The following is a 19,947-nucleotide window of genomic DNA, read 5'->3' as shown; positions in this document are numbered from 1 at the left end:
TCTACACAGATGATAAATAAGTTGGGCGTCCTAGGGATCAAATGGCAATGCAAGCGGCATGGTTTATTTGGTGGGAGCAGCGTCAACTGACACAGGGAGAACATGCTCAAACTGTCCCTAGAGCTGCTATGTCTATTGAAGCGTTAGTGTTGAAGTAAACGATGGGAGGAGCCGAAAGAAATCCCCGGATCGACCTTGTCATCGGCGGATTTGCCTGATCCTCATAGCATCTCCAACAGGTGATGAATAAAATGGTGATGTAAAAACTGATATAGCCATATAGGGTAGGAGATATAAGATTTTACATCACCGCGGTGGTTGTTGCACCAACAGATGATGTAAAGGGTGCCCGAAACGACTTTTTTTCCCATCATGGTTGTGTTTTTACATAGTTTGTTGGAGCAACGTTTTTGGGACAAAGTGGCCTAAACGGCTATCCTGTTGGAGATGCTCTGAAGGAATGCGTATGTTCAATGCTGGTGTTGCTTTCAAACACGGAGACCAAGGAGGGCTCTACCGGCGTGATTATGAGACACCACTGGTAGTTTTGTCGCTGCAAGGAGCTTCAACATTGAAAATGCTTTGGACGTGCTTACAGCTGAAGCGGACAGAGATCCAGTGCCTTGCGCACAGCAAGGCACGGCGTAACTAGCGGCCAGCCAGCCGTTGGATCAGGGAAGGGGGGGCTCAGATCAAATATTGTAGCGCAGAACACTGTTGACGGGATACTGTAGCGCAGATCACTGTAGGTGGGGGACTGTACATCGAGCACTGTAGAACTGCCACTGTTCATGCAGATCTGGCCGTCGATCCTGGATCGGACGGTGTGGAGAGTGGGGCCAGTCATCATACTGTTCATCGATGCCTTGCTCACATCAAGGCACTGGATCTCATTCTGGCTGAAGCATATGCAGCTGTAAATGAGTTATTCTTGGCTCAAGATATGAGAGCCATAGGATCACACTGCAATCTGATTGCGAGAGTGTTATCCAAACTTTATGTGATGGTGGTGTATCAGCAACAGCAAGCTCTGCTCTGATATTTTTCATGACTGCCATGTACTCCCTCTGTTCCCTTTTATAAGATGTTTTACACATTTCAGACACGCCCATAACAGTTCAAAGCGGACTGGCTAAAATGTCTTATAAAAAAGAACGGGGGGAGTAACAGCTAGTGGATTTGACAAAGCTAGATTTGAACACTGCCCAAGGGAAGCTACTTTGGGGGCACATGAGGTAGCTAGGTCTGTTTCTCTACTTCCTGAAGCTTGTACTTGGGTCGATGAACCCCCTAGTTTCCTCTTTGCCTTTTCTTCTGAACGATGTAACTGTCGTTGTTAATCACTAAAATGGCCGAGTAGCTTTCCGTCAAAAAATTGTGGATAAGAAATGCACAATTTAGGTGTGACCGAGTCTTCCATTATGTAACATTTTCGTTCTTTATGTGATCCCTTGTTGTTTACAGTAATCTTTGTCAGAAATATGTCCTTACAGCAAATCTCTCTCCGAGTCTGTTTACATAATTCCCAGTCCGGATCAAAGTCCTCGGCCCTGGATGACAGGAAAGTAGCATGTGATTGATCCAGGTCATGAAAGTGTGACTTCTTCTGTACTAGCAGATGTGAGCTACAAAATTGTATGTTAAATGTACAGGTTTGTTGATTTAAACATTTCCGGAGAAAGAACTACAACAATCTGAATTTTTTTGCTGGGATAGTGCAGTATCTACATCAAAGTTGGAACAGCTGCCAGGTTCCAGTGCGACAGCTGACACGCCCTACTCCTGGTCCTCATATTGCTATGCTGAAAATGATCCTGCCTTCGCACTCCCTTCGGTAAGAATCTCAGACAAGCCATCAACCAAAATTAAATCCTGCATTCCTAGTAGAAAAAAAGAGAGTTAAAGCCTAGGTGAGACATCAAAAAATTTAACAGATTTCAGCTAATTTCCAGATGTAAGATATCCTAATTCCTTTGTTACAATTTCGGTGTTTCCATCGCCAAATTGAAAAACCGAAACATTGTTCATAAGCCAATGGAGACAACAAAGGGCGACCGACTGGTCAGTTCTTTTACCTTGTCACTGGCTGAACGCTGATGGGATTGGTCCATGGAAGGATGTTCAGATGGCACACTTAGTGCATGCAGACGGACTAGCTCAGGTAGCACAACAGATTCCAGATCGGGGCGGTCTCTATGCCGCAGCTCGCAGCATTTCAGTGCAAGCTCGGCAAACCTCTTCGCCTCCTCCACCGGCCAGCCAGTCACTCTGCTATCCAAGAGATCCTCAAAGGTCCCTTCTTCCAGTGCATCAGATACAGCGTAGGCGAGCCCCATGGCGTCCTTTGCGGTGATCATCTGAAGATAGATAATGCCGAGGGCATACACATCAGATTTTGTGCTGACCAGTCCTGTCTTCTGGTACTCAGGATCAATGTAGCAAAAGGTCCCCGCTGCGTCGGTCATCCGGTACTGCGTCTTTGTGTCATCCATCGATCGGGGGATGATGCGGGCGAGACCAACATCGGCGATCTTGCAGACGAAATCTTCGCCAAGGAGGATGTTCCCAGGCTTGAGGTCTCGGTGAACAAAGGCTTCAGGCTTCATTTTGTGTAGGTAGAGCAGGCCAGTGGCTAACTCCACTGAAATCTTGAAACGGAGCTGCCATGGCAGTGGCGGAGTGTTTGAACGACAATAGAGCCGGTCCTCGAGGCTACCATTCGGCATGTACTCGTATATTAGGCAACCATACTCGGGACAAGCACCCACTAGTTGTACCATGTTGGGATGCCGAAGGTTGTTCAGCAGATCAATCTGATGATAACAAAACTTATCAATTACATTACTGAAAAAGTCAAAATCCTTTCATTTTATAATGTTTTAAAAAAATCACTGCATTATCATACAGCTAAATGCTATCTCCATCCGAATAATGTTGCCTTTGACTTCAGTATCTGGCTATTTGTAGTGAGAAAATTGACTAAGTTGAAGTGCGGGAACTGTGGATGCAACGTTTTTTGTTTTGTTAAACATTGTAAGGGGCTGGTTCGGAAGAATGATATTTCCCGGTAAAATTTTGGTATTGAACTTTGCCAGGAAATACTTCTCTTCCAAACCGGCCCTAATGCCAATACATATCCTGACAACATTTCTCTTTTAGTTTGGAAAAGAGAAATTGTAGTGGCAAAAGGCAGTTTTGTCAAGCAAAATGAGCTATGACCATACCTCCTGTTGAAACTGTTTCAGGCCTTGAGTTACATTGGAGTGAAGAATCTTGACTGCAACAGGGGTATTACTAAGTGTAGCTTTATAGACTGGTCCATAACCTCCTTCCCCAACCTTCAGGTCTTCTGAGAAATTATTGGTCGCCTTCGCGATTTCATTTGGATTATACAATCTGCACTCTAATCTAGTAGGGAGACACTCTAGTATTCTTTTAGTCTCAATTGGCCTTGGCAAGGGTTTGCTGTTCAATTCAAGTTTATGTTTCTCCTCAGGAGTGGATCCATATATATCATTTCGAGGTGAGAAAAATTTTGGAGGCAAGCGTCGCAACATTGGGTTAACTTGTTTCTGGGCACTGTGATCCATAAATTCCTCTGTGATTCTTTCTCTATGCTGAGGGTCGGAAGATAAAGTTTCAAGTGTCAAGAGGTTTTGCTTTGGGCCACGAACCGCTGAATTCGGTTTGGCACCTTGTCTACCAAGTAAAGGACCATCTTTTCGTTCATCAACGGCATGCAAGTTTTCTGTCCCATCTTCGTCCCCAAGAGGTAACTGCGATCCCAAAAGAATGCTTCCTTCAGATCTAGTGCAAGATCAGAACCAAAGACACAAAATGGTAAACAATAACCGGTACCTCTTTGTAGTTCCGAAGCATATTGCCATTCCTTTTCTGAAATTGCCTCAGATCAGCTTTCACATCATCCTACAAATGACATGGTGTTGGTAAGACTTGTATATAACTGATTTTAGCAGTTCCGTATGCCATAAAGAATTAGGATACAAAGCTTCTGGTAGAAATGCTCGAATCATACTGCTTGATAGTTCGAAGCTGATGAAGCACATTCTCCAGTTGGGGTTAAAGAGCCATAGGCATTATATTCAAGACTAAGTGCATTATCATCAATGCCCAAGTATTCTTCATGTGGAGCCTGGAATGGATGCTCATTGTCCTTATTTAGCAAAAACAAGGTTTCTCTACGATTCTCGGGATATTCTGGAGACAAATGATTGCCTTGTTTATTCACAACTCTTATGAATTCACTTGGACATGAAGATGTTTTTGAAAGATGTGAATCGGCACTTCTCTGTTGAACTAGTGCCTTGAGGTTGCCATGTTGTGCTGCTTCATCAAAATTGGTACCGATGTGCGCAGCAGCGTGTGTCGACATCAGCCTGACCCGAGATCAAATAGAATAAGAAATAACTATCCCCCTCAAAAAAAATACAAGCCAAAATAGAAACGGTAATTCACAATTTTCGCAACATCGAAGGGAACATTAAAATTAGAAATAGTTAATTAACCGATATGACATATAAAATAAGATATCTGCTATGAACTTTAGCTGCATAGAAAATAGCTCGACAAATGGTCGTGAATAGTTGGGTTTATTCTACTGGCTATGGTCATATTTTACATTGCTGCATTGTAGGGGGTAAGAGTCAAATTCGACATTCAAAAGGATAAAATTGTCCTTGCACATGATCCATCAACATTATTTGGAAATGATCAAACATAAACACTCCAATATACAAAAGGGAAGAAGCTAATTGGAGCCAATGACATCCTTAAATTATTTGCATTAATACTTGGCAAAGTATGTACAGTTACTTAGATCATGAGGCATGACTAGATTGCCAAAAAAAATATGGGGTTCAAGTTCTATTATATTTGAAATAACATATGTTGCAAATTATACATACCCTGGATTTCTCATAATATTCTATGCTGAAATATTCATCAATGTTTTGAATGTTAAATCCATTGTTCTTGGTTTTTGTTACTGGTACTTCAAATCTCATGATATTCTCAGAGGGAAAAGACTGAGGGGAAATCCCATACTAAGAAGGGAAAGACACCAAAAGGAAATTCCATACTGTATTAAATATTAAATATCAAGTTAGCTTATAATATATTAAATATCAAGTTAGCTTATAATATATAAAACTTAACATTTACTTATTGGCTTGCATACATTCTGTTTTGGAATTATTTCAACCATGCTGTGCAAGAAAGTAAAGTTCACAAGGTTTAGATTTGCTCATGGTTTCTAGTATGGTATGGCCACCTAAAAGGGCTTGGCATATAATGGTATGGTTGTAGGAACGTATTGTGTATTTTATACTTTATGAATGTAATTGGTGTTTCCATATAGTTAGATTTGTTTAAGTATATGGTCCAGCATTCTCCATCGCATGAGCTTTGGGGTGAACTGTCTTGTGCATAATTCTACATAGTATGAAACCACACAAGACTTGAGGTCGAGGCCCAGCTAGAGAAAATGAAAATAAATAAATAAATATCGCAGCCTACTTTCAGTCCACATTAGGCCCAAGAGAGCCATAAATGACGGCAGTGTTACATTGTACACCTTTCTCATCAGCTTGAGCTTTTGGGTGAACCGACTAATGCATGTAATTCTACAAGGTTTTCATTAAACTAAAACTAAGCTCAGCCTCGAATCCCTGTACATGTAGTACTTACGCAAGACCCTTCCCTGTATATCCTCAACCGTTGTAACTTTGTGCATATTCTATTACATATTTTTCTACAAAATTTAATGCCATGATCTCCCTACAGTTTCCGGTAAACAAAGCTCAGCCAATCAACAGCTTAGAATGGACCATAATCTTTCTGGTAGGCAGGTAAGTAGAGCATTGTAGAAGACCTATCTATCACCCTATTTGTGATAGTTAGGGATGTAGACTCACCTGTAAGAAGGTTCTTCGCCAGGGAACTTGGGTGTTGGTTCACCTGCAAATTACACGTGTGCTTCATGAGCAAACAAAGAATAACCTATTAGAGATAAATATTGTACTCCCTCCGTCCCGAAATAAGTGTCGCTGGTTTAGTACAAAGTTGTACTAAATCAGCGACACTCATTTTGGGACGGAGGGAGTAGTACATCTATAAGAATAAAAGTGTCAAGTGAAATACAAACTTTGTACAGCTAAAGGCCCATTGCCAGGTGCATCAGATTTCATATCCTCTTTGCTTGTATCATTGTCGATTGCATGAGTGGCTGGCCTAAAAGTAGATAACTTTCCTTTTGCAATCACATACACTGAACAGAAGTTTGGTGCATTTTTTGTAACAGATGTAGCGACATCCATTTTCCAAATTGTTCTGCGATGGTTAAGAAAATTATTGAGCTCATCAAAGTACGGCAAGTTTTGCTCTAAAAAGGAGTACCATCAAATAAGAGATAATGACACAGAGAAGTTGTTGTAATGTATATAAATCACCTTGTAAATGCACTCTTAGATGATGCTCCCAGCACAATCTTGTCAACATTATATTTTACAACAAAGTCCACGATAGCTTTCGACACATCTGTTCCATCAAGAATGACATCCCTGCATTGCAACTGTGGATATTAAAGTAAGTCAGCCAAAAGGGAGTTAGTAACTTATGATGGCACCCAATTACTAGATTTATCTGCACATCAGACAACTGTGGCACTAACTGGGATTCATGAGCAGCCACAAATGCAGAAAGAACATTTACTCGATATTTTGGCACTTGTGGTATCGGTTTTTTTTATATTGACATTTATCTAGTGCTTCTTATATTACTATTAAAGCTTAAAATAAGCTTTCATGCTCGTTCCTAGAGAAATTCCCAAACAAATCTGAAAATAAAGGTAGAATGTACACCGCTTGGTTTGGTGGGTCCAAATGCAAATAAGTTTGATATGGTTACATTTTTGCATGGAAATTGTGCTGTAAATTCAGCTCGTTTGGCAAAACGATAAAAGCATATTGATTTTTTGAAACACAGGGGCACAATAATTTGCTGAAATTTTGAATGTAACCAGACACAAAGTGATGATGAAATAGGAAACGCATACCCCTCTTCTGCTGCAGAAGCATTGGAAAGGCAGCATCAGCTCTTTGGTCTGAAGGTCCAGCTGGGCCAGAAAACAAGCCGCGACATCCTCCTGCACGTGCGACGTGGAGAACTGCTTCCCGCCTGCACACGCGTAGATCGCATATTTGAGAATCTGCTATAATTCCGTACTATCAAAATCGATCCCATCGTTTCCACGGCCGGCCAGATGAAGCCCCAAATGGAGAGCGTACCGGCGGGGTTGAGCGCGGCGTTCTTGCGGCGGACGTGGACCAGGAAGAAGGGCTGGTAGCGGGAGAGGACGTGGTCGGCGGCCCACTTGAGCGCGTGCTGGCTGCTCTTGTCGCCGTCGACGGCGACGGCCGCCTTCCCCTCCGCCTCGCCCCCTCCGCTGCCGCGACCCTTGGGCCCCGAGCGCCTCATCGCGGCCGTGAGGGCGACCGCCTTCTTGCCGGCGGCGTCGTGCCGCTTGGCCTCCGTCAAGATCGGAGTGGTGTGCAACATCGTGTGGCGGAGGCGGGGGAGGGGGAGGCCGGGGGAGGGAACGCATCGGCGGCGGCGAGGACGATGGGATGGAGGATGGCGCGGTGGGGTGGGGTGGTGGTGGGGATCAAAGCGCGGGAATGGAGGAGAGGGGACGCCGCGAGCTTGGCGGGGAACGCCTCCCCTCGTCTCTCGGTCGGGTCGCTCCACGCCACACGGGGTTGGGCCTGGACTCGAGTGTGGCCAGGCATGGCATGTTTTTCTTGAAAAAAGAAAAGGAGGACATGTAACTTTATTCAAACTTCTCAAAACTAAAGGTACAATGATTTGGATCATAAATATAAAATAACTCCTAGAACTAAGAATTATTGTGAAAATTTCAGAATCATCTTCTTTATGGTATCAGTTTTTGCAACACGAAATGTTGTCAAGGCTTTGCGAAAGAGACTATAGTTAGGTTGGAGAAGCGACACCGCCACTCGTGCACCAACACAAATTTGACTGAAACCCTCTTAGGTTGCCTATCCATAAGGATGAAAAGACATGAGCATCAAAGTGCTCGGGTCGGGGTATCACCTGAAAGTAGAAGGCATCAAAGCACAAGAACTTTAACATAATGTCAAAGTATGACTCCAAAGTCATAATAGACCGCATCAATAAAACGACATATAAAACACTAACAAAGACTCGTCAGATCCGTATAAATGAATCTGCATGGACACATAAACCTAAAATCCGCAAGGTTCGGCGCATCAAACCTACAAAGACACGAACTACCTCGATCTATGGTCCCACTCCATAAGACTTCGTCGTAGCAGGAGAAGACCAGAGTACGTTTGAAAATGCAACTAATCCCGGGGTGGTTTTGATAATTCATAACAGCATATGCATCATTGAACTAATGCCTACTCACATAATATTTCAGAAAGTTCAATCTAGGTATGGCAATAAGATGTGAATGTGGACCCCTCAAAATGCGAAGGCAAACATTGGCAAAGCTCCAAGACTAAATTTTTGGTTAAGTGATCAAATATCACATTGAGTCCATAGGAAAGCCAATACTATTAAAAGGGATGAGGTTTTGATCATGAACTGTTTGCTCAAGTGCTTAGAGATCGATATTGCTCCAAAACCCTCAGTCACACTCTCACTTCTTTCTATGTTCAAAACTCTAATGTCTATCTCGGTCCCACCGAACTACATCCAGTTGGGCCCACCGAGAAACACTTGACATAGCCACTAACTAACCCTAGCAATTCGGTCCCACCGAGATAACCCTTCGGTCTCACTGAAGAGCACTTGCCAACCTTCTGTTGCCTATCGATTTCATCTCTGAATTTCTGAGTGGTTTTGATCAATCTCACCGAAGTGTGGAAAGTGATTAGGTCATATTCACCCATCAGTCTCACTGAGCTATTCCATCTGGTCTCACCGAAAAGCCTAAAGTTCAAACCTTTTGCACTAGCCAGTCTCATCGAGTGTTTACACCCGGTCCCACCAAGTTGTGCATAAAGGGGTGTAACGGTTAGATTTTTTGTGTTACTTATATATACCTCCACCCATTCCACCAACTCTCAAAGAGCAATCAGGACGAAACTACCACTTCTCATGTCCAATTCTGAGAGAACCACGTACACTTGTGTTGAAATCAAGGGGGGTCCACTCCAACCATTTGATCATTGATTTTTGGCCCCCTCAAGTTGCATTCCACTCCAACCCTTCTCCTACTACCATGCCAAATCTGTGAGAGAGTGTTGAGTATTGAGGAGACTATCTTTTGAAGCACAAGAGCAAAGAGTTCATCATCAACAACAATATCCATTACCTTTTGAAGATAGTGTCTCTTAGATTGGTTAGGTGTCACTTGGGAGCCTCCAAGCTCGTGGAGTTGAACCAAGGAGTTTGTAAGGGCAATGAGATCGCCTACTTCGTGAAGATCTACCCTGAGTGAGGCTAGTACTTCGTGGACGTAAACCATGATGGCATACTTCATGGACCCTTTGTGGGCGGAGCCCACCGTGGACTCGCCCAGCCATTACCCTCTATGGGTTGAAGTTTCCATTAACGTGGACATACGATAGCACCATCTATCAGAACCACGCCAAAAATCACCATTATTTTCTCCGACCCCTCCTTTACGCTCATATGCAAAATCTTTACTTTTCGCTGCCTACTATCTAGACTTGCATGTGTAGGGTGCAACAAGACTTGTGAAATTGCTAAAAACTTGCCAGGAACTAAAACTGCGAAAATGTTATGTTTTTATCTGGTCAAGTAGTCTAATTACTTCCTCTAAACCTACTTACGATCCTACAACCTTTGTTATCAATGTCATTGCACTCTCCACTAGGACGTTACCCGATGAAGACTAAAGAGATCATGCTTTTAAAATTTCCGAATACGCCCACAGAGATGCAAGGGCCCCACACCTTCCAACATGGCAGGGTGAGGGGAACTGACGAAATTCGTGGCGGATGGCCCTATGGAACCCTAGCTTGGCATGGAATGCTTCTATGATGCTAGGATGAAAGTCTACCTGAATGTATCTAGCTCCTATTACATTTTTGTTGAGAGACTTATTATTTTGTCGGCAAGCAAAATTCTAAACTCACTATAATGTATAATTTTCTTAAGTAACGAGCCTCCTTGTTGATTTCCGTTAACAACCCATCAATTTACATGACAGACACCAAAAATTCAACTGAACACTAAAATGCTTAGCAAGAAGCCAGGCATGGGTATGACAACCTCCAAACAGAGGGAGTGCTCCTAAAGTCATATTACAATCACCAAGAGAAATATAATGTAACGACGAGGATAATGCACCAGTAGTTAGAGTTCAAAATGATCATAACATGAAGGTTTTTTTAGCTTGCTCCATATCTAATTATGGGATCGTTGATGCCTAGCCATGTCTACTGCTGTAGATTTTTGTCATCACTTGCTTGATCATCAGGATGACGTCTTCATCAATGCTTCTTTGCCCTTGGATTTTCTACAAGATGGCCTAGTTGATAAGATGATGACACATTCTGGAAATGACAGCTCTAGGATCATCAGGAAAATTTCATTCAAAGAGCATGCTGCATTTCTAGTTTTCCAAATGGTCCAGCACAAAGCAGTCCCACCCAGGAGAGCTATTTTACATTGACCAGGAGGAAAGAGGTTTAACCATTCCCCCACCAGGTCATCCAAACTCTCGGGAAGACTAACCAGGTCAAGGGCGAACATAAAAGCTATCCAAGTAAATTTGGACATACTACATTCAAAACATAAGATGCTTCAATGTTTCTACATGCCCACGAAAATGGCATTGATCAATTCGAGTCAAACCCCTCATAAATAGATTGTCTTTGTGTTATTGAGCGTTAGCCATGATCATATATTGATTTTAAGGAGCATGTTCACCTTATAGACATGTCTATATCCCACCAAATCAGTTGCTTTGAGTTGAAGGTAAAATTCAATGACTAAGAAATAATCTTTGGCACCTAGTTTGCATTGACACTAGTTCTCTTCTGGGAAAGAGTAACTTCATCCACAAAATTTATGAGATCGTCTCATTGCTCAACGGTTTCACCCCACATAGTCCTCTTGAATTGTAAGCTTCCAAATCTTCACTTTTAACGTGTTGCAGAATTATCATCTTCATGAAGCAAATGCATACAATATGGAAAAAATTCCAGCTAATTAAGGGTATGTCCTCACCTCATATATCTTCCCAAAACAAAGTAGTGGCACCATCACCTAGAGATATCTCTGCTATCCTTGGAACATGGGATTAACTTTAACCAGGCTCTGCCAAAAGTGGGGGCCTCCAACTCTAGCACCTATACCGGGCAAGGTTTGACAACAATTAATACCAAACCTCACATGTGTTCTTTAGTTTCCAGAGCCACTTGCACAAAAAACTTTGGTTCATCACTTGTAGATCAAGTAAATCAAGGCATCCACAGTCATTGGGCAAGCACATTGTGTCCCAATTCACCAAACGATACTTTCTTCTATTCATGCTCTCTTGCCACACCATCTTTCCCGCGCAAAGTTCCATTTTACTCAAGGGTCCTTTCTGGGCTTCCAGGAAGGAAATCATGTATAAAGGGATGGTAGTTAGACATGAATTGGTCAATGTGACCATCTATTGTTTAGATAGAATGTTTCCTTTTCAAAGGGTCATCTTTTTCTCAATTTTCTCCTCCATAAAATCCCATTAAGATTTGTTGAGTCTTTTAAAATCTATAGGCCGGTAACTCTTTGAAAATCTACAGGTAAGGTTAGATATTGCAGAGGCAAAGACCCAACAACACATGTAAAATTTTACTTATATTGTTGTTCTCTTTTACTGTCTCTCCTAATAAGTAGAATAGTTTACTCTTATGAATTGAGCCCTGAAACTTCTTCAAAAACACATGGAATGTATTTCAAGTTTTTGGCTTCAATTAGGTCATCTTTCATAAGAAAACGGTGTCATCAACATATTGCAACAATGTCAGACCTCCATCAACTAAATGAAAAACAAGTCTAGAAATTAAATTATCTTATTGACCCTATTTGACAAACAAAGATAGGCCACCAGCTATGATGTCAAATAGGAGGGGTGCCAGAGGATCCCCTTGTCCGACATCCTTAAAGTTTGGGAAGTAGGCACCAATTTGGTCCTAGTGTTGGTCGACGGCATGGGAGAGAAAGAAGTTCCTCAATGGAACCTTCCACGAGGGGCAGCGATGTGTGTAGAGGAGGAGCGCCGCCGACGGCGTGCTGGCACCGCCAATTGCGTGGAGGGCGACGACCACGACACCGTGTGTGAGTAGGGGGTGTGGATGCCGACTCGTGCGACGTGGCCGGTGAGCATACTGCCGATGACTGGAGATGGCCGCCGGCCGGAGTCGCGACGACGACAATGGATAGTTACGGTTTCAGATTTTGGGAGGGGGGGTTCCTTTTTTTATTCGAGGGACCGGAAGGTAGGATAGCCAAACATATGGCGCACACGTATGCCATATAGGGTCTGGCGGGCCAACCCCAATGCATATGAAAGTGTGTATGTTTTGCCAAATTCCATATTGCCTTTTATACATCTTTTTGGAGGGGGTTGTATGGAAGCAGCAAGGCTCATTTAAATTTAGATAGATAGGCTCATAAAATGTGATCCAACGTTGGAGTTACCATCAAAATCACCTCAGCTTTGGCCTCACAAAGAAGAAACAATAATTTTACCACTAGCACATTTTTTCTTTTGAAGGAACTGGAAACCTCTCACATCGGACCAATAAGGACACCAGGCGCACATTGCACGAGCCCCACCTACCGACTCCGGTCAAAAAAGCGCGCGGCAGCCCTGCTGGATGCTGATGAAACAGAAACAGTGAAAAATCCCGCCCCACAAATCAAGGGCGTGTTTGATTGCCCGCATCAAGCCCAACCAGGCCCGCGCGGGAAGCGAACGGGCTGTTTGGTTGCCTGGTTTTACTATTGGGCATGCATAGCACGAAACATAAAGCACCTCTGGGCCTGCCTTGCTGGGAATTCAGAAATCGGCAGTTTCTCCAGGGCCAGGCCCGAGTGGTGCACGTGGGCGGGCGCGGCTGCACGCGCACGGCCACCCTCGAGAAGCCGCCTTGCTTCCCGAAGCACCGGTAGTTATTAGCCTCACCGCCCCTCACCGCTCCCTCTCCCCACTCTTCCCCACTCTCCCAACTCTCACCGGCGGCGGCGGATCGGAGTAGAGGAAGAAGACCACCAGACTCCATCACCGGCGGCGGCGGATCGGAGCAGAGGAAGAAGACCACCGGACTCCATCAATAGAGGTAAGCACTTCTCTCTCTTCGACATGCACGCTAGATTCGATCCACGGCGGAGGGAAATGGGGAATAGAGGTAGATAAGCATAGGGGTAGTTCATACTAGTTCTAAGCAGTTCATACGAGTTCACACATGCAAGATCCGAATGCATAAGGTAGATTTCGGGATTGGGGGATAGGGAAATAGGGGGAAAGGCGGTACACAACGGACACCGGCTGACCGCGGCGACCGTCACCGTCGTGCGGAGCGGCTGGTCGAGCCGCTGGCCTTCATCTTCTTCTTCATCGCCGTGCGGGCCGGCGGGTCGTCCTCATCGTCCTCGGCGGAGTCCAGGTCGATCTGCCAGGTAGGACGGACTGGCTCCGGCGCCCTAGCTGGCATGTGCATCGCCTCTTCTTCCTCCTCCTTAAGCTCCCCGCCGATGACCGCCAGCGGCGTGATAGCTGTCTCCCAGTACACTGCGGCGCGCCGGTCATTAGGAGCCCATTAGGTCTTATACTTGCACCACTTCTTCCTCTGTTTAGGGTCGTCGGAGACGGCCTGATTCATGGCCCAACGAATGATGTTAACTGCCATCGCGCCCTTCGCTGGGTCGGGAATTAGCGTCTTCAGCTCTTCTTTACTGGCCTTCATGACCACGGCATTCGATTCATTCTGCATGTCAGCCATGGAGCCGAAGTTCGAGCACACCTCCATGGTGTTCTCGAACTTGGTCCGGTCACCAGCCATCCACCCAAGGAAGAAGGCCGTCCAGCCAATACCCCAAGGGAAGGGGTTGGCATTGGAGCTCGAGCTCGAGCTCATGGCGATGGGGAGGAGGAAGGTTGACAATGAGAGAAGAGAGGGGGTGGGTAAATAGTGATGGGCAGGGTGAGTAAATATAGGGGGATGAAGAGGAGGAGAAGAGTGACAGGCATGCCGTTTTTACTACAAGCTCTTGAATTAGCCATGAACTCTGTGCAATGCTTGACTCCATGACTTGTGTGCAGATCGAGGACACGGAGGTGCTTCCGGCCGTTGACAACAAGGGCAAGCAGCCCCCTCACCCAATGTCCGACGAGATTGAGCTGCCGCCCACCGCCGAGGAAGACCCGAAGACGCCTGAGGGTGTCGACGACGAGGGCATGGAGGAGCCCCCCAGCAACAAGGGCCGCAACTACGGCCACTACCATCAGGAGGATGACCCAACTCACTTCTGCAAGGTCATCCTTGCACCGAAGCTCAAGTGCATCCCCATACCCCTGGACTTCACCAAGCACTTCGTCGCGGTGCCGACGGAGTTCAAGTTCAGGAACAACACCGGTTGCTCCTGAAAGATGACGGTCAAGCTGATGAACGGCAGTGTGACACTAGATCAGGGTTGGGCCACCTACGAAGCCGTTCATCAGATTAAGATCGGCTACATGGTGACGTTCAAGCTCCTCACTCCCGACACCCTCAAGGTCATCATCTTCGACGACGATGACATTGAGGTCGTCAACAAGTGCGGGAAGCACGACGACGCCTTCGCGCCAAGGAGTAGGGCCGGGCCACCTCTTTCGAGCGTACTATCAAATTATGCTAGTTGATGGTTTATGCGTTGAACTGTTATATTTGTGGTACTGCTTATATCTAAATTATGTTATGCTCTGTTTATAGTCTGTTTTGCTTATGATGTGTGCTGCCGAAGTGTGGTGGTAATCTCACCAACTAGCCAAAGAGATTACCACACATCAGACCTTGCATACAACCAAACATCATGTTTTGGATTTGTGGACTACAACCAACCAAACATCAGGCAGTGTGTTTCAATCCATGCAGGCAAGAGGGCATGCAGGCAACCAAACAACATGTATATGATGTATTTGAGGCTGCATTTGCATAATCAGGCTGAGTAGAAAAGTCTATGGGATGCAGGCACTGTTGCACGCGGCAACCAAACACGCCCCGAACGCCCCGAGCGCCCTCCCGGCATCCTCTGTCCCTCACTTCTCGCAACCCAAATCGCTGCAGTCTCCCCCGGGTGCGGCGACGACGCAGGAGCTGCCGCCGGCGATGTTCCTGGAGCAGGTCCCCGCACACCTACGGGGCGAGGTTCGCCGGAAACGCCTCCTCTCTCGGCCCTCGCGGCCGAACGTCTCGTTAATTTCCTCCTCCTCTGTGCTTTGACGGGCGTGCGACGTGCGTGCGTTTTGCGTCGCCAATGCAGCGCCGATGGGGTGATGGTGTGATGCGCGATCTGGACATCTCCATGCGTGACCAGGTACGTCCGCACTGCTACTGCTGCTCTTCCTCTTGTTCGTAGAGCCCGGTGCTTGATGCTCTGGTTATTGATGGCGGCGGGTTCCTGATTTGGGGGGCTACTGCTGCAGGGCCCGGTGCGCTCGGTGGACGATACGCTGTTCCAAAGATGCAGCTTGGTCGCGTCCGTGGCACGCATCGCGAGCGGCGCGGCATCAGGCGTCGGTGGAGGATTGCTCGCTCTCTGGTTTGCGACGGGACAAGGTGAATCCTTTGTCGATCTACAAGTAACCGATTGCTTGATTTGTTGTGGCCGTAGCAAATGAGAACCAATCACCTGAAGTTTTTCATGCGAGATACAGTACAAATTTGTGTTAAATTCTGTATGAAGGTAGTACTACCTCTTGTTCGGTTTAGTTCAAAAGAAAAACTGCATGTAAGAATGTCTTAGCAAACATACACGTTAAGAGATATATATACCAGTTTTGATACAAATTTACCAATGTTGTGGATATGTACACGGTCTTTGCTGTTATGCTCTGCATATAGAAATGATAGAGTGAACTTGTATTATACCTGCAGAATGAAAAGAGTAGACTTTTATAAAATCGCGATATTACGAAAATAGTTTTCAAGCAAAACCCAAAAGGTGTTAGTTTCACGCCACCAAATTGAATATTTCCTAGTACAATGCGAAGCTAGAGAAGTTTGATTGTATTTGTAAGCACAAAGATACACCGCCTATTTAGGAACAGGGGTACTTAGGCCCTGTTCCGATCCCCTCCGCTCCCCAACTGCTGCTCCCGGAGCGGAGGGAGCGCCAACACAATCGTGCGGAGCATCTCGAACCCAGCTCCTCGCGCGGAGCGGAGTCGAGAGTCCGGAGAGCTTCCAAACAGGCTCTTAGTTGTTATGCTTGTTAGCCTATGCTCCCACTCATTTAGTAAGCTATTCAGAACAGAATACCACCTCAATCGAACGCCTATTTCAGTTCAGGAAAAATGAAACAAATATCCTCGAGTGCACAGGTGTTGAACAGAGTAAAGCTACACAACTATGATTGTTGAGTTTGCTGCTGCAGGGACTCGCCGTTGGTATCATACATGCAGATGCTTACTTATACTCTTTTGTGCAGTTCAGAAATTGCTTGGGGTTCCACGTCCTCCTGGAATACTGATGTTGGGCTACGGCTGCGGTAAACCCAAAGGCTTTTAACCTGCCACTGGCCCCTGTAAATTAATATTCATAGTGATGTCTGTAAAAGCATTTTATGTTATATATGCACTAACAAGTAGAACCTTTCAAATTTTGGGTTTTAACTGAACCTGCTAGCGTGTTCCAGCTTCTAGTTTGTGCCATAAAGCATGATCTGGACACGAACATGGACTCAACCTCAGAAATCATTTCATGGTTGACTCTTTCTTTATACCGTGTCCATGAACCAAAGTTTTGTCTTTTGCACTGGAAGTGCTAATTCGATGAAGCTATATTTCATGTTGTTTTTCCTTCTACATGAAGATGCAGTATTATGACCTCCAGAAGGATTTTGCTGCAATCGTTTTGGAGCATGGAGAAGAACACACGAAGAGGGAGCTAGCTAAAATGTACAGTTTGTGAACTAATGACGCTTTACATCTTTTTCCTCAATATCTGACAAGCCTGTTTCAACTAACAATTTGATCCATTCACAGAATACTCAATAACCATAGCACTGACAAATCACTGGTTGAAGTTCTGAAGAGGCACTATGTAGCTGATCATCTGTTGAGTGATGAGCATCAAGAGAAGCAACTTTTCAGGTGGCGCCAACGCCATTTGTATGTGGACAGCGCTTTTATGGAGAGGTTGAAGGAGGAGCTTATAGAAGTGGTGAAGAAGAAAGTTATAGAAAGGGTGGAGAAGTCTAAAGCAAACAACGCCGATGGTGAGGCCGAATCAAGTGCAAACGTTGTAAGTTTAGTTTTATTTGCAGCTTGTCAGATCCAAATAATACCCCTTAACATCGGTAGTACTACAAGAGGTCGGATAGCCAAATTAACCAACAGTAACTCAGTAAGTGCCTGCTTCTATGTTCACGTTTGCAGGGATTATTTGAGGAGGATCCACTGGCTTGTGTGCTTGGCACTCCAGACAGCAACAGGAAGATGAACATGTTGCACACAGGCACTATCCTGACGAGACGGGAGCTTCTCATCGAAGAAGTTACTGGCAGCATCATCTCCGACATCCTGAAAACTGCCCCCATCTCCGACATGCTGGAAATTGCTGCATTATGATGAAGCCTTGTCGGCGTCGTGGACAAAACTACAGTTAAAACTTTCAGGTGTGCGTGCAACTTTACTTGGCATAGTTGCAGGTTGCGTTATGCGTGCGCGCACGCAATTCAACAAATGGACACGCGTTAGATTCGGTCGAAATTCACAGCATGCTCTCGCAGAACCGTGGGTTCGTTTGCTGGATATGCTTGCTAATGAACACATTTCTCGTTCCCCCGATGAGGTGTGGTCGGATTTGTTGGAAATATGAGCAATTTACCGAATGATTTTATTAATAGAAATACTAGATACAATATGACTATTATAGCAGGGATAAAACAAGTCATGCAATCTGACACAGAGAAGGTAAATGGCATCTGCATATATGAACTAGAACGGAACATATCTAGAGCAGACACTAGAGCAAGAAACTGTGGCAGAACCTTAAACAGAAAGAGTATGAGAACGCACGGAACAGCGGCAGAAGCACTGCTCTTGGGGTCGACATCCTCGCCGGCCATGTCATTGAAGAGGTTGTCGATGTCGGGGAAGAAGTCGCCGTTAGAAAAGTGGCCGTCGGTGTCCAAATCGTCCGTGATGAACCAGTTAGTAGTCGCGCAGAGCGCTCCCCAAAACCTTATGACCTTTCTCCCGTACAGGACTCAAAGAGGTTGGGTTTTGGAGGTCTACTGTCCCGACCTGCGGTGCACACCGCAAGCCGGGATGGGGAAAATCGCAGGAGCAGCTTAGAGATTGGAACTCGGTGGCGAGAGGAAGAGGATGTTCTGCTGTGTCTCTCTCGAAAGGAGCGACCTCTCTTTTATAGGCACAGAAGAAGCTGGCGAACGGGCAGCGACAGAAGGTGAAACGAAGAGAGGGAGACGAAATGAAACAGCCAGCAGCAAAAAAACTTTCAACTTCCCTGCAACCTTTTGTATACCAGTCGTGTGGCAAAAAATTTAGACATCGGCTTGGCTCATTCCCGCAACCCGCGGCGCGACGTGTCGTGACCAGGCGGACAACGGAGGAGGGGCGTGCGTGAATGTCTTTATTCTCATTCTCATACATGTGGGGAAACAACCACCTTTATAAGGAGGTCCGACTTCCATCAAACTGGCAATGTGAGACTAAACTTTGGTTCCTTTGATTCTAAGGAAAGTCAATAGGATTTTTAGAGGTTCAATCATTAGAATTGTTTCCCCTGTCTCTCATTTGATTCATAGGATTGAAATCCTTAGGATTTTTTTCAAGGATTGCATTCCACTATGTTTTGGAAGAAATTTTCGCTCAAAGCTCTTGTTACAATTTCCTTGTCTTATGTGTGATGTCAAACATTCACTGGGGCAAGTTCCTGTAGTTTTCCAATCTTATACTTGGATTCAAGAGGACATGACAGTGTTATCTTGTGTTTTTTCGTATTTCTGAATCTTGCGAATCAAAGACAAGGCGGCCGCTGCTCCTGGCACTGCAGACGAAGGCGGCGCAGAGCTGTATGTTCAGAAACTTGTGATGTTCAGGACCGTCAGCAGGGAGCTCCTCAGGATGGATTTCATCCGCGGCCACTGTATGTATGGCCTGTAGGCTGCATGTATGTGTGTTGTGTAGGCGAGTTAGCTCACCAAGTCGTATTTTTACAAAGATTTAGCCACTCCATCTTGTATGTGTGTTTTTATAGGCTGCATGACAAGGGTTCGGCGAAATGCATAAAAAAGTAAGTTTTTTTTTTGAAAAGAGAGAGCTTCCCAGCCTCTGCATCAGAACGATGCATACGGCCACCTTAATAAAAAGTAAATAGGTTTAACAAAGTCTTATAATCTCAAAAAAGTAAAAAAAAAACGAGCAGGCAGAGCAGTTTGCCCCCAATGACCTCCACTAGGTGAGACCACTATCTCATCTCTACGTCGTGCCGGGGATCGAGCCAATGATTGAGGGTTGAGTTATGTGATCATGTTGTCTCTGGTGACCACCACAATCTTGTGATTGTGATTATCCTGTCACAGAGAGCCAAATGAAAAAGGCTAAAAAAAGCCACAACTGGCTGGCACAAAAAAGATAGGAAAATTAATTACCTATCCTATTACATGATCATCATCCAAACCAGTTGAAAATATCCTGTG

The 19,947-nt window shown here is 45.1% G+C and overlaps 2 protein-coding genes across 2 annotated transcripts; one reads left to right on the top strand and one right to left on the bottom strand.

Moving 5' to 3' along the window:
- Positions 1 to 1,519: 1,519 nt before the first annotated feature.
- Positions 1,520 to 7,575, bottom strand: LOC119315293 (U-box domain-containing protein 52-like). The gene is made up of 10 exons (XM_037589954.1): positions 7,305 to 7,575; positions 7,073 to 7,194; positions 6,468 to 6,589; positions 6,164 to 6,348; positions 5,934 to 5,976; positions 4,037 to 4,397; positions 3,859 to 3,927; positions 3,225 to 3,776; positions 2,076 to 2,813; positions 1,520 to 1,872 (listed from the first exon to the last, which is right to left on the bottom strand). Exons 1-10 carry the CDS (start codon positions 7,573 to 7,575, stop codon positions 1,798 to 1,800), a joined length of 2,538 nt encoding a protein of 845 aa, XP_037445851.1. The 3' UTR covers positions 1,520 to 1,797.
- Positions 7,576 to 17,076: 9,501 nt separating this feature from the next.
- LOC119315020 lies at positions 17,077 to 18,089 on the top strand. The gene is made up of 3 exons (XM_037589689.1): positions 17,077 to 17,179; positions 17,267 to 17,525; positions 17,660 to 18,089. The coding sequence occupies exons 1-3, from the start codon at positions 17,088 to 17,090 to the stop codon at positions 17,849 to 17,851; spliced, it is 543 nt and encodes a 180-aa protein (XP_037445586.1). The 5' UTR covers positions 17,077 to 17,087; the 3' UTR covers positions 17,852 to 18,089.
- The last annotated feature ends 1,858 nt before the right edge of the window (positions 18,090 to 19,947 follow it).

The sequence above is a fragment of the Triticum dicoccoides genome, chromosome 6A (assembly GCF_002162155.2).
Source record: "Triticum dicoccoides isolate Atlit2015 ecotype Zavitan chromosome 6A, WEW_v2.0, whole genome shotgun sequence".
Lineage (NCBI taxonomy): Eukaryota > Viridiplantae > Streptophyta > Magnoliopsida > Poales > Poaceae > Triticum > Triticum dicoccoides.
The sequence above is the reverse complement of the archived record's forward strand: the minus strand, read 5'-3'. Positions and strand labels throughout refer to the sequence as shown.